A 15,050-nucleotide genomic window follows, 5' to 3' on the forward strand; every position below is an offset into this window, starting at 1 on the left:
AAAAATCAACAAATCAAAATAAAACCATAACTGACAAAAGACACGAAGAAAATTTGGTTCCTACTGAATATTCAGCAAATTTACTCTGATCTGTTAAACTGTAAGAATTTTCTCCTACAGCTAAATCAAAATTAGTGTGAAGCAGAAAGATTCTAGTTATCAATTTTAGGGCACCCCATTCAGATACCAAGCAACTGAAGAAAAACAAATATAGCAATGGACAGCATTTCAAAATCTGATGTACTTACAAATATATTTCTAATTCAAGAGTACTCCGCTCAAAAAGACTAATTGTTGATCAATGCCTCCAACTTTATACAGACTAGTTCAGTATTTATTCCACAGTTCCACATTTCAATATGTAGAAGGCAAAAAGAAAGAAGCAATAACTGAATTGTCTTTGTAAAATGCCTTTCATGTCATCAGGACAGCCCAAAAAAGCTTCGCAGCCATTGAATTACCCTTGAAGTGTAGTCACCGTCACCATTTAGTCAAAATGTGGCAGTTAATTTGCACACAGCAAGGTCCCAGGAACAAAAGATAAATGACCAGCTAATCTGTTTTAGTGATGTTGTTTGAAGGATAAATTCTCCAAGAACACTCAGAAAACTTTACTACTTTCTTCGAATAGTACCTTGGGGTATTTTATGCCCAAGTTAACATTTGGTTTAACACTTTGTATAAAAGATGGTGCTTCTACCAGTGCAGCACTCCTTATGTGCCAACACTGAACCATGAATGATTCTTAGCAAGTAAAGTAGGTTTTTATAAATTTAATGTATCTTAGATCATTCGATATTCTAGGTCAGATGCTAAATTAACAATTGGTATATCAAACACATGTAAAATGTTTTTTTTTTACAGTATCAGATCTACAAATATCTTCTGTTCAATCTCAGCAAGGTGGTATGCTGTTATCCAAGGTATATTTTCTTCCCTGATACTTCCTAATAGAGTTATTTGGAGTCAGCAGTCTAGAAGCGAAACATGAATCAGAACAGTTCCTATAGGTTCAGGGTGTCCCCTGGGTGATTAGATCTGCACTCCTTTCCAATAGTAATTAATTGATATTTAGGATTTTAAATTATTTCTCAATTCTTCCATCCAAATTAAAGTTGGTATTATTAGTCATTTCTCAATGATCAAAGATGATGCTGATCACTTCTACCTGCCATTCTTTCCATTTTGGAGAATAGACACAATCAACATCTACTCCACATCTTTATGGGTTTTCTGGGCTACAGGTCTGTATACCTGTTAAGGTATTTAATGTTTTAGATAAATAGATTTTAGTTAGAATAGGATAAAGCCCACAGACTGAAAATTTACAGAGCATAGGTGGTGCTAATATATTCAATCATAGATTTCAGCACAACTGTAAAATGTTAGATTTATTAAATAGATAGATAGCACAACACTGAAATAACTAATTGCAATATGTTAAACAATATTTTAAATAATGCCTTATAAGCAACTTAATGCGAAAGGTTTGAAATTAGGCAACTTTGCGAAATATTGGAATTGTAGCACAGATCCAAGTTAATTCAATTTTTCAAAATATTTCATAGATTTATTGATACCACGAGAAAGAAGTTGCAGGAGCTCTCTTGATGGCTCAGCAAATTTATCCAGGAACAGAGCTGCTCAGGCCAGCGGGCCCAAGGTTGAATCCCTAGGCTGTCCTTAATTACTTGAGGTGATAATCTAACTAGACAACGGAAAGCCACGGGATAGGAAACAAGTACTTGTCATTGTAGTCATATTAGGACAGCTGGTGAAGACACTGGCAAAGTGGATGACACTCACACACACACTGACACACACACAGACACACACACACACAGACACAGACACACAGACACACACACAGACACAGACACAGACACAGACACAGACACAGACACAGACACAGACACAGACACAGACACAGACACACAGACACACAGACACACAGACAGACACACAGACAGACACACAGACAGACACACAGACAGACACACAGACACACACAAACACTGACACACACACACAAACACTGACACACACACACAAACACTGACACACACACACAAACACTGACACACACACACAAACACTGACACACACACAAACACTGACACACACACACACCATTGAATGGCATTGAAACAACTAAGGACATACACACAAAGACACACCATTGAATGGCATTAAAACCACTAAGGATAAATTAAGACACTCGGATATCTTCGGGCATGTTAGGAACATACAAATTACGAGAAGTGGACCACTCAGCCCCTCAAGCCTTCTCTGCCACTCATTAAGGTCATGGCTGATCAAAGCCAATGGAAGGGAGCAGTACGCAGCCAAAGAGTAGAAAATAAGTCAAAGGCGAAGTCAGAATTAAACATACAGTACTCTGATTAGATTGTGCCATGAGTACCGAGTTCTGAAACAAAGACAACTTTCAAATGCTGGAGGCTGTGCAGAAAGGAAATTACGCTGATCCCTAGTATCCAGGGTCTAAGTAAAGAAGAAATAAAAGAAGAATTGTGGGCTGCTCAACCTGTAAGGAAAGAGTCTACAAGAGGCATTTGAGACACAGTTAACAGGATGGAAAAGATAAATGCAAAACATTGGGAACCAGAGAGAGTGCCATTTTTAGATTTTTGATCATTTATTTCTTCATTCTTTGCACTAAAATAGTTATACAGGCATTTGAATGCTTAGCTTTAAGTCCCACACTATTTACAAATAAGTGAAGTTACACAGGTTAAAAAAAAAATCAGGCTACAGAAACTGAAGATGTGTAATAATACCACACAAAACCGGTTCTTGATGTCACTGTTCAGTCTATTTCAAACTAATAAAACAAAGAGGGTAGCTTATTTCATCCTAGGCCTATTACCCAGGGTCACCCACATTCATTTTGATCTTTTTTTAAAAAACATGCACACTAGGGAGTTGGAAAGATAGCCAATTGTTCTGACAGGCCTAATTATGAATCTCTAATAAAAGGAAGTCAAGAGTCACAGCCTCCCACTGGCTAGGATCACAGAGATAATGAAAAGGAGCTAATATTAGAAAATTCTTCCTCACAAAAAATGAAGACCATGAAATAAACTTCTAAATATAGTACTAGAGACAAAAAGCCTGGAATTATTGAAGAAACAACCGGATGCTGCAACATAAAAGGTCAGTGGATGAGGTCACAGAGAGTGAAAGATAAAGAAAAGATAGAAGAATAAGAGGCAAAAAGAAAGACAAAGATCATGTCTGTGGTGCCTCTCGATGGCCACAAACTGCACTAGGACTCTGGAAGGAGTTCTACAGACATTGGGAGGAGGCAGTTGAGGAGGATCCTTGCAATGATTTTCCCTATGGCAGATAGCAGGGAGGCTCCTCTGCAGTTCCCGCAATTGGACTGGGCTCATCTTAAATTTGGCCAAGATCACAGTGTCCCTGAGGTACCCCCAGCATGCGCTCTTCCTTTCAGATAAGGTTATGAGGTTGTGTAGCTGCACCAGGATTGTATCACCATGTTTCGGAATTTCAGCAGGGATTCCATCTGACCCAGGGGTTTTGTTATTTTTCAGCTGTTGAATGGCTTTTTCAACTTCACTCGGGACTGGGGTAGCGCATTAACCAAACAGACAGCGTATCGAGGAATGGGGTTGAAGATGTTCAAGTCGAAGACAGAGAGTCTCAGTTGAGAGGTTCTTCAAAATGTTCTTTCCACCAAGCACTGACTGCTTCCCTGTACTTGATGAGCTCCCCCTCCATGCTTGGCCCTGATTGGGATAGGCCCTTTGAGAGCTTAGGCCATAGATCACCCTGACAGCACTGAAGAAGCTGTGCATGTTGTTGGTGTCCATGAGTTGTGCACCTATTATGCTCTTTCTACCCATCATTTGTTCTTTATGTTGGTGTTATACTGTACTGCTGCTTTCAGCCACCTGTAGGACTGCTGTTTTTCTCGAGCCATATTGAAAGTCAATGAAAGCTTTGTGCTTACGGTCAATTAGGTTCTCTATCTCTTTGTCATTTTTGTCAAACTAGCCATGATGTTTCCTGGTAAAGAGACCCAATGGCCTTTTCCCAGATGCTTGTTATAGTGGATTTTAGGGTTGACCAGGCACTATGGGCATAATGTAGCTCCTGGTGGCTGGAGTTGGCAGTAAGTCGCTGACTGAGAAGGACTGCCTTGGTTGAATCTTTGAGACATTCAATGTTAATTTTCTTGCAGCATCACTTCTGTTGCCTCCATTGTATGGGGCCAGGCTGATGGAAATGGCAGATCAGATAAAGTGGTGATCAGTCCAGCTGTCCTCAGTACCTGTCACAGTATAAGTGATGTGGACTTCTCGATAGTCTCTTACTCGAACTACATCATAGTCAAACAAGTGTCCGTGTTTGGGTGTGAGTGCTGCCATGAGGTCTTGTGCTTGTCTCGCTGGCAGAACAGGCTGTGGTTATGACAAGGTCATGTTCTAGACCTTTTTTGTCAGGAAGAGAACTCCACTGGCATTTGCTTTCCCTATTCCTTCCTTGTATATTGCACTTCTCCAGATATTTGCGTCCTTCTAGACTCTGGAGCATCAGATTTGCACCTGCAGGGACTCAGGTTAGGGATTACTTAAAGTAGGTATACTTCTCCTTGGTCTCATCTTTTGCTTCAATGTAGGAGCATATATGCTGATGACAGTGGCATGCCTTGTTAGAGTGAGTTGGGCAGGCGAAAGGTGCTCTGTTACTTCACAGGGGAATCACTGAAGCACCAAGCTAGCTCATTTTTGATGGCAAAGACCACCCTGTGGAGGTGTTGTTCCTTTTCTAGAAGGCCCTTCCAGAACATAACTAGGAGGAGTAGGCAATTCAGCATGCGAGCCTGCCCCGCCATTCATTACAATCATGGCTGATCTTGTTTCGGCCTCAACTCTAATTTCCAACCCTCTCCCCATAATCTTTCAACCCATTACTAATTTAAAATCTGTCTATTGCCTCAAATTTATTCAGCGTCTTGGCATCCACTGCACTCTGAAGTAGTGAATTCGACAGATTCACGACCTTTTGAGAAAAGTAATTCCTCCTCATCTCTGATTTAAATCTACCACTCCTTAGCCTAAAACTATGGCACCCCTTAGCCTAAAAAAGCTGTACCCGCCACCTTCAGTTCCTTCAGCTGGTATTCTTCTGCACAAAGTGTCTCACTTTGGGTGACAAAGCCAATCTCAAGATGCCCAAGTTCCTCAGCTATGATGGTGGTACAGCACTCAAGTCTGTCACTGTTGGGGTTGTCCATGAGTGTCCTGACATTCCAAGTCCCAAACTTCTTTTTGATTATTTTTTAAAACATGAGTGGTCATTGTACACCAACTACCACACAGTATCAGCAGTGCAGGGCCTGGGTCCAATGACAAGGGCATTCCAAGACAATTGGAGGTGAAGCTCTGCTGTGAGACATTAGCAGGTTCTGTGCATGATCATACACAGATGTGTGTTTAACCTGTGGCCAGGGGTTGCAGCTGAAGAAACACAGTCGAACCAGTAGGCAGACACAAGCTCAGTGGGAGACTGAGGTCTCTCAGTCATTGCAGTGGTGGGGGAAGGGCAGTAGACTGACCAGAGATATTTTTGTGTCACTGAAGATCATCAGGGCAGACAGTATTTATGTCTTATGGTATTAAAGAATGCCACCAACTGCAAGATACCCCTGAAACTCTCACATCATTCCAACTTGGAATCATGCTGCTGTTCCTTCATTGTCGTTGGGTCAAAATTGTGGAACTCCCTAACAGCATTTGGGTGTTCCTACAACACAGCGACTGCAGCAGTTCAAGGCAGCATCTCACTACCATCTATCGGGGCAATTAGGGATGGGCAATAAATGATGGCCTAGCCAGCAATACCCACATCCTATGAACAAATAACTATTCCACAGTGTAGCCAGGGCAGAAAAAGTCTTCTTGATGTTGTGAGGAGTTCAGGAATTTGAAGCCAAGCTTGAAAGATGATATAAATCTAGGTTTTTCCACAGGTTGCACATCAAGAAAGAAGAAAAATAATAACAGCAGCAATTTCTGGACAGAAGCAGGAGCTATTTTTTCTTCAAATGAGGTCTAATGCAGAAACGTGGTTTAGGTGTCCAGCGGAGTCCAAGAATTTTAAGCCAGATTTGAGATAAAATCCATAGCCAAGTCATTTCCAGATCTTTGCCAGAGTTCACAAGGAAGGTGGGGTTGGGCTTTGAACCATCAGGTAGAAGCTGTTTAAACTAACAATTAACTTGAAGTTTGGGTCAAATTGCACTCAGTTCGAATCACAGGAACTTAATTAGCAGAAGGGAGGATTGAGAGGGGAGAAAGAGCAATGGGTGGCAGCAGATGGCCATGGATAAATGGGCATAGCAAGGAGCTCCCTCAGGAGCTGTGTGCACAAGAGCCATCTTAGATGCCAAGAGAGCAGTACCCTGTTTTATGAAATCCAGTCAGATCAGGAAGTAGATGGCTAAACCACTTTTCTGCCACATCCATTCACATCTGCATCTCCTGGATTTAAGGGAGTGGAAATGAGGGTAGTACTGGGGGACTGGCCAGGATGAGAGAAAGCAATGGTTTTAGTGGGCACCGTGACATGAAAGGTTGGCTTGATGGTGCAGTTGAGTAAATCAGTAGCTATTGAAATGTTGCGGCAAATGGAGGGCCAAACGGATGGAAAAGTTCCATCAGATAGGAAAGTAGCAAATATAACCCTTCTGGTCAAGAAGGGAGAGAGGCAGAAAACAAGAAACTACATGCAAGTTAACTTGATGTCTGTCAAGGGGAAGGTGTTAGAATCGATCATTAAGGAGGTTATAGTGGGCACTTAGAGAATTCAAGGCAATTGGGGAGAATCAGCATGGTTTTGTGAAAGGGAAATCATATTTAACCAATTTATTGGAGTTCTTTTAAGGAGTAACATGCGCTGTGGATAAAGGGGAGCCTGCAGACATACTGTGCTTGGACTTCCAAAAGGCATTTGTGAGATCATGCATAGAAGTTGGGCTGGCTGGCAGAAAACAGACAATGCATAAATGGGTCTTTTTCTGAATGGCAGGATGTAACAAGTGGTGTCTTGCAGGAGTCTGTGCTGTCTGTGCCTCAACATTTTACAATTTATATTAATGACTTAGATGGGAGAAGTGAAGGCAGGGTCGCAAATTCGTAGATTATACAAAGATAGGTCGGGAAGTAGATTGCGAAGAGGACATAAGGAGATTGCAGATGAATATAGATAAGTTGAGTGAGTGGGCAAAAATCTAGCAGATAGAGTCTATTGTGGGAAAAACTGAAGTTTTCAGGAAAGAAAAGAAAAGCAGAGTATTACTTAAATGGCTGCAGAATTCCGATGTGCAGAGGGATTTAGGCGTTCTAGTGCACAGGTCACAAAAATGTTAGTATGCAGGATCAGCAAGTAATTAAGAGGGTTAATGGAATACTATCCTTCATTACAAGAGGAACTGAATGTAGTAGTAACGATGTTATGGCTTCAGCGATACAGGGTACTGATGCAACCACATGTCAAATACTCTGAGCAGTTTTAGTCTCCTTATTCAAGGAAGGATGTAAATGCATTGGATGCAGTTCAGAAGAGGTTTACTAGATTGAAGTCTGGAATGAGTGGGTTGTCTTATGAGGAAAGTTTGGACAGGCTGGGCTCGTTTCCACTTTAGAAGAGTTAGGGATGACTTGATTAAAGTAAGTAAGATCCTGAACTGTCTTGACAAGGTGGACATGGGAAGGGTGTTTCCTCTTGAGTCCAGAACTAGGAGACACTGTTTTAAAATTAGGGGTCGCCCTTTTAGGGCAGAGATGAGGATAACTTTTTTCTGAGTTGCACAACTTTGGAATACTCTGCCTCAGAAGGTGGGGTCATTGAATATTTCTAAGGCAGAGGTAGATAGATTCTCATTAGGAAAGGGAATCAAAGGTTATCAGGGGTAGATGGAATGTAGAATTTGAAATAGAGAGATCAGCCATGATCTTATTGAATGGCAGAGCAGGCCTGAGGGGCTGAATGGCCACCTTCTGCTCCTACTTCATTTGTGTTCCTATGTTTTTGTATGAAAGTGTGAATTGTGAATGAGTGAGTCAGGGGGGAGATTATTTTTCCAGGGTCAGGCACAGAAGGAGGGAGGTTTGGGATGTAGAAGAGGGATATGGGTGGAAAGTGATACAAGTAAGGTGATCAAAGATAACCTTGTGTGATTTGATATGTTGGGACATGAGATGGCAAAGTCAAAGGGGTGGCCATGAATATGGAAATATGGACTGGGTAGTTTACGCAGAGGGAGAGATTAAGGGAGCCTAAGAGGGCAGTGAATTCAGGAGTGAGAGAGAGGGTGAGAGCGAGAAAAATGAGTTGAGATGGAGGTTGAAATCGCCGAGTTTTAGATGGGGATGAGTATCTCCACAAACCTCCACAAAATTGATGTTAAACTGACAGGCCTGTAGTCACCTGGCTTGTCTCCCCCTCCCTTCTTAAACAATCAAGCGGCATTTGCAATTTTCCAATCTGACGACTAATTCCTGAATCTAGAGCGCTTTGGAAAATTATGACTAATACATCCACCATTACCCTTCAACACACACAAAATCCTGACATGGAAACACATTGCTGTTCCTTCACTGTCACTGGCTCAAAATCCTAGAATTTGCACCCTAGCAGCAGTGTGGGTGTACCTAAATGATGTGGACACCAGCAGCTCAAGAAGGTGACCCATCGCCACCTTCTCATTGACAATTAGGGATGGGCAAATGGTTCACCAATACACCAAAATAGAGATCTCTATATGCAAAAAAAAACTATGTCCCCAGGGTAACAACCAGGCACCTGTACCAACCAACATTCACTCATATTTCTTCCAAGCCCAAATCATCCTTACTTTCATCCCACAAAACTTAAAAACAGATGCTTTGACCTTAGTAGTTCAGCCTAGAGGGCTAATTTTTATGGAAAGATTGTTGAGTGCTCAGAATCAAATTGGGAAACAACTTTTTCTAACGCAGCAGGGCTAGGAAGTTTAAGGGGATCCAACTGAGCCACAGTTGAAACTGGCTTTATGAGCATCCAACAAGGAAACAAGTAGGTGCCAGGTTAAGGGTACTCACAAGCCATGTTTGGCCTGCAACCAGTGTAACTGGATCTTCCAAGTTTATAACAACCTCCCAAATTGATTAAATATATTATCATTTTAGTTAATTCAATCTTTGCTCTGATGACTGACAGCACTGGAACTATAGTGGAATCATGGGATTGAGTAATTCTATGTTTGTATCTGGAGATAACTAGGTAGGCCCAAATAACTAATGTAATGTATAACAACTCAATGGTTACCATTTCTTTCAATTGTTCCAAAGTCTGATCTTAACCGGAATTCAATTCTTTCACAGCAGTGAAGATCTTATGGGCTTTTCATCAAAAATCAAGGGCCTATGCTGATCTGGGTCCATAGCTCTAAAATTATGAAATCTTAGTAGATAATGCACGGAAATAGGCAAGCATCAAATTACTGGATGGATGTGTGACAAATTGTGAATAATCTGTCTGAAACATTGCCAATGGCACTTCAAGATGGAATATGGTCTTGATCGAACAAATTAGAATCCCAAAATCCTCATTTTGATCAAAATATGGTAAATTTCATGTTTAAATTGAAAAACTAGTGAAGGTTAATTAAAGAAGTGCTAAACTTTATAGGGAATTTCAGTAAATGAACACATTGAGTAAATTCACAAAACTAATTATTCCTCTGTACAGAGCTAACATAAGATCTGCTACCAAAACTAGAAAGAAAAGACCAGAAACATTGATTCACTTAATGGTTTTGGGATGGAGGGCACAGGTTACAACTTAAGCAAGATGGCCCCCTTGTATTGCACAAAAACCTTTAAGAGATACAGTGAATAAAATCCACTTCATCCTAATTTGATTGGTTGAACTCTAACTAGAAATTGAACATTGGATTAATTTAGAAAATGTGAATTCAACTGAAGAAATTTTGATAAAGGTGGTCTTTATTATCTCGTTATTTAAGAAGTACAACTCCCACAAAAAGGACCACTGAAAAAAAAAACTATCTGAACAACCCGAAGCTCTACTCTACACTTCTTATAGGTTCCAGGCCAGAATTGAGGCAGAGGGCTTTGGGGCAGGGCACTGAGAATCAAATTAAACATTTCTGACAGGAGCTGAATTTTCAGCTACAGGGCAGGCGTTCCACTTGGCACTAAGATTATGTGCAGAGAATACTTAAAACTTATGTATAAAAGTAAGGGAAGGGCATTTCACTTTCCTAAGAAGCCAATCATTTCCCTAACAATATGGATACTCGGGTAATTTTTTTTTTTAAAAGCACACAAGAACCTAGCCATCTCTCCAACCCTGACAGGGGAAAATTGGCCCTAGGAATTACCTCAACGGTTCCACATCTACCACTGTCCTTTTCCTTCACCCTATATACCCCTCTCCTTAGCTGTTTTCTCAACTTCATGCTCCGTTTCCCTACACAATATGAAGAAGTAGGCTCCAGTCCAATGCCACCGCCATTTTCTGTTACTCCCTGTCCCCTTGTCCTGTCCTCCTAATCCTCCCCCCTCCTGCTCCCTGCACTCATTCATTCCAACTACTAGTTCCCTCCTCCCTTACACTTCTCTCATGTTATCCTGTCACTATCTACCCTGCTTGACCCAAATACGGGGCCTGCCCTCAGCTCCTTGCTGACATCACTGCAGGAGATCAACTCCTATCTTGAGTTATAATTTTGCATATGGCACGCACTTTGTTTCAATTTTATATTGGAGCCAATTTCAACTTAAGCTGCCTGGCAGAAAACTGAAGGGATCAGATTGGCAGCCCCTTTTACACCCTCCATGATTTTGCTTTCCATTAAAGTAAATAGAAATAAAAATTGAAACTCAGTATAATCAAATGACAGACAGATCTGAAATTAGTTTCCCAAGACAGGATAGGTTAAAATTACCCCCAGTGTAGAATAAGTCGTCCATATTTCTACCTGTCACAACACTAAACACCACTGTTATCTTTTTTGCACAAATGATAATGATGCCTGGAGCACTGGTGAGAAGGTGCCACTTAATAGCACTATTGATGAGTCCTTCCATCATTTTACTGGTCAATAATTATATTGGGGAAATAGTCATTTAGCAACTTAATATATGAAAGAGAACTGCACACAAGAGGGTTCTTTGAAAGCCTGATGAAAAATGATCTTCTGTCTGTATTCAACAAACACATTCACCAACTGCACTGCATATGACAGTCTGAAATTAGCATGAATCAAATGAATAAAACCATGTTGGTCAGTTAGCATGATTATTTATGCATGATTAATAAGTTAGATTTAGTAGCATGGAAGGTGGACTAGCTAATAATCAGCTAAAGATGACTCATATGGTGAGAAGCCTGTTTGCTATTACATATAGCATAAAAAATTTCAGAAAAACGAATACGAGTTTGCCTTTAGTTCCTTCCATTTCCTACAGTGCCCATAAATTTCCTTATAGCTTACGGCATGTCTTACTTAATCTTGGCCTTATTGTAAAGAGAGCTCCCTAATAAGATGACATCAACAAATCTTGACAGATTCCATTCAGTTCAGTATTTTTTTCTGGTAGCTTAAGGGGTAGATACTGTATGGCTTCAAGTATCAGCAGCAATTTGGCTTCTGCTTTAGTGCAGGATAGGTTTCTATGGCAACAGCCCATCTTGACAGAAATACTACCTTTGTCTTTGTCTACAGGCCAGGGCAGCAAAAATAGGGCATCACTACCTGCTTATCGCCCATTCCATTTTCATTACTATCAAATCTAACTTGAAATCCAAAATGAATTAAAGCCAATCTATTTGAACAAAACTGCTGTTTCATTTGGCTACCTTAATTTCAGACTTTTGTATGCCTCTGCTGCTAGTGAATGCGTTTGTTGAAAGGTGAAATTAGGTGAACAGAAAATCTGCGAAGCAAAAATGAGCGAAAGCTACAAATTCATGTCCAAATGCTTGTGAGTTTCTCTAACAATTTTGTCCATTGCCTAATTTTTCCATTACATAAATATACACAAAGTTACATTATAACAGCTACAAGGTTTTCTGGGAAATGCAAGCAGTTTAAACTGAAATTAATTCAATAATTTGAAATCCAACATAATTCTACAATTAAAAAAAACATGACTAATTGAATCACTTTTCCATTCCAATTGTTTTAACGACATAAAGAGTTAAAAGAAAAATGCTGAAGTGCACTGCAGATGTGCCAATATCTGAAAAGGGCTGGTCCTGCTCTGTGTATTTCGCCAATTTCAAATTTAGATTTCTAGCGTTTATGGTTTATCTTCATCTCTACCTCATGTCTCATTTGCAAGTTATAGATATGTAATCAAAATTTTTAATGCCTTGAGTGCAATATATTCCAAACTTACTTCCTGCAACCAAATGAGGTTATATTCATTTTACTGCACAAATTGCTTTATTTCAATGATAGTTAGCTTATTTGAATTTTTTTGCAGCACCTCTGGGTTTCAGAATTCCACCACTATGGCTCAATATAGTTTCAATCTGATTTGCTACAAGCTAACTAAAAGGACCAATATTCCTTTCATTCTAAAGCTTCTAAAAATTATGTCCAAATAAATAGCTCCAACATTACTTTTCTATGGGCTATCATCGTTTCAGTCCTTTTCAACCGTACACACCCACCCTTGCTGGGAATATTATCGTTATAATTTCACTGCACTGTATACAATGCAAATGATTACATACAGATGTGGTAATATTGCTTACCATGGTGTTTCAGCCAGTAAAAACATTGAGTGTAAGCAATTTTTTCCCATTATTAGATTTTTTAAAAATTGTGTACAATTAAAACCCTTAAAACAAAGATAGGATACAATTACAATTCCAGAGGTACTGTTCAAAATAGCAAGTACATGTAAATGAACTTTATTTTCTTATCATTTCTGTTTTAAATTTCATTCCATCAAATCTACACATATTTCCAGAGAAGCATTTACCTTTCTTCTTTATCCAAAGCTTTCTTATCTGCTGAACTGCTCTTCTTAGGAGGTACAGGCGGTGCCACCTTCCGGCAGATCTCCTCAATGCTACACTTGTTTTGCCGACTCCGTGCTGCAGTTTTTATTAAAATTCTTTCTACTGCTGTTATCCCATCACCATGGATTTGTTGCATTGGGTCCAACCTGGATGTAGACTCTGAATCTTCTAACCAGAATGGATAGTAGGAGTTTTGTTTTCCTGAGAGTTTATGATGGAGCTTGATAAGGAGAGAAAGCATACTTTCTCGGACTTCCAAAATGGTTGTGGTAAGTTGTGGAGTTGTATTAGGAGCAGTCCACTTTGATGTCTTTGGTCTAACGGCTGCAGTCTGAATAGCATTGCCACTGTTGCGATTTATAATCTCCTGAAACTTACGTCTACGTTCTGCAACTAAACTGAAGACCTGAGCTGTATTTGAACTCTAGAAGGAAAATGAAATGCAATTCAAATTCATTACAACAATAAGCTTAAATCAAGAATTTAAATGTCAGTGGATGTTCACAACTTCTAGTACACTTGACATTGAGGTGGATTGTCAACTTGCTGTACAGGTGTGAAATCTGTTTTGAATCTGCTGTTGCTATGGTGAGGCACTTCCTTCCCTTTTTTCCAAAATGCACTGAAGCATTATTTCAGGACAAACAAACAATCTGAATTTCATTACCAATTAAACCTGTGGAATTTGAAAACCAGATCACCAACCTTCAACCCCAATTTTACATTCAAGCAGCAAGTTAAAAAGTATTCCTATTCTTTCTGATGGTGTAACCATCAGCCATGGCTTTCCTTTAATAAAACATGCAAAAGCATCAGTACCAGACAAACAATTTGAGCTTACAGAAATCAAAGTATGCTTAACAACAGGCTTCAAGCTGGACAAAATCAGGTTAGGAGGGGGAAAACTATGAGTAAGATTTAAATTCAGTCAAAACCCAGCCACTTGGAGAGATAAAATCAGGCCACACACCCCTGGCAGTAAATTGGTGCCTTTAGGTTTACTTAAGAGTTAAAAGGTAATTTTAAGCAACACTCGAATTAATTTTGTTTCTTCCAGAATGTCTATTCAGGAAGTGAATTCTCCAACACTTCACGCAAATTCTTTGACAGATTGGTTATTCAAAACAAGACAAAAATTGAAGTACCTCTCTGTTGAGAGTAGTTGCCCTTCTTGACCCCTATTATGTAGGAAGAGAGACATGAAAGTTGTTGCAAAGCATAGAATAGTTAGTTTTGAAAGTAACAGATACCACTTTTCAATAAAAATATAAGCACCCTTGCATGCCCCACGATGTGTCAGTTTTCTTCCATCTACCTTACCGAATATAAATTCTGTACAGGTGAGATGACAAATATAGTTCCAAGATTTTTTTTTAATGTTCATAGCTTACTGTGTGGTAATCCCAGTATGATATTGAAAGGGTCCAAAAGATTCTTCTCTAAGCAAACACAATAATCTATTTGGGAAACCATTTTTATTTCTGGTGCCAGAAATCAAAAATACAATGTGGACTAACACAAATGCAGAATCTGATTTCTCAGCCTTCCTCCATCAATATCACCTTCCAACTAATCAGTTCTATTCAAAACACAATGCTACCCTCTTGACCCTGCCATTACTCAAGGCACACTTCCTCAGGGTAATTTCCAATTAGTTGCCCCTGCCAATTTCCTCCCCTTAACCTAACCCTTTTATCATCTTTATCTCCCCCAAGGGCAAGCAACTCCTCTAACTCTCACTGGCACCCTTTCAACTTCTAGCTCTCTCTCATTTGGCTTGCCACCCACTCCAACACCTATTTCTTCATTAGTCTATTATACAATTATTTTCCCTATTTTCAATACCTTCCCACTCATTCATCACATGGGGCACAAGGGCTCAATTATCCATTGGTAGATCTGTTATGGCCAGCTCATGCAGTGTTGTTCTTTACAGTGTGCGGTCAAATCTTCCCAGCTCCCTA

The 15,050-nt window shown here is 39.9% G+C and overlaps 1 protein-coding gene across 6 annotated transcripts in view; it reads right to left on the reverse strand.

Annotated features, from left to right (window-relative positions):
- The window catches only part of ubr3 (ubiquitin protein ligase E3 component n-recognin 3), a 345,071-nt gene that overhangs the window by 177,935 nt on the left and 152,086 nt on the right, over window positions 1-15,050 (reverse strand). For 4 of the 6 annotated variants that reach the window (XM_041201112.1, XM_041201111.1, XM_041201117.1 and 1 more), the window contains 2 exons: window positions 14,232-14,264; window positions 13,047-13,510 (listed from right to left, as the gene is read on the reverse strand). In XM_041201112.1, the coding sequence (XP_041057046.1) occupies window positions 13,047-13,510; window positions 14,232-14,264 (497 nt within the window). The remainder of the gene's footprint in view (window positions 1-13,046; window positions 13,511-14,231; window positions 14,265-15,050) is intronic. The other 2 variants (XM_041201114.1, XM_041201113.1) reach the window with 1 other exon arrangement.

This window comes from Carcharodon carcharias, chromosome 12, assembly GCF_017639515.1.
Source record: "Carcharodon carcharias isolate sCarCar2 chromosome 12, sCarCar2.pri, whole genome shotgun sequence".
In the NCBI taxonomy this organism is placed as follows: Eukaryota; Metazoa; Chordata; class Chondrichthyes; order Lamniformes; family Lamnidae; genus Carcharodon; species Carcharodon carcharias.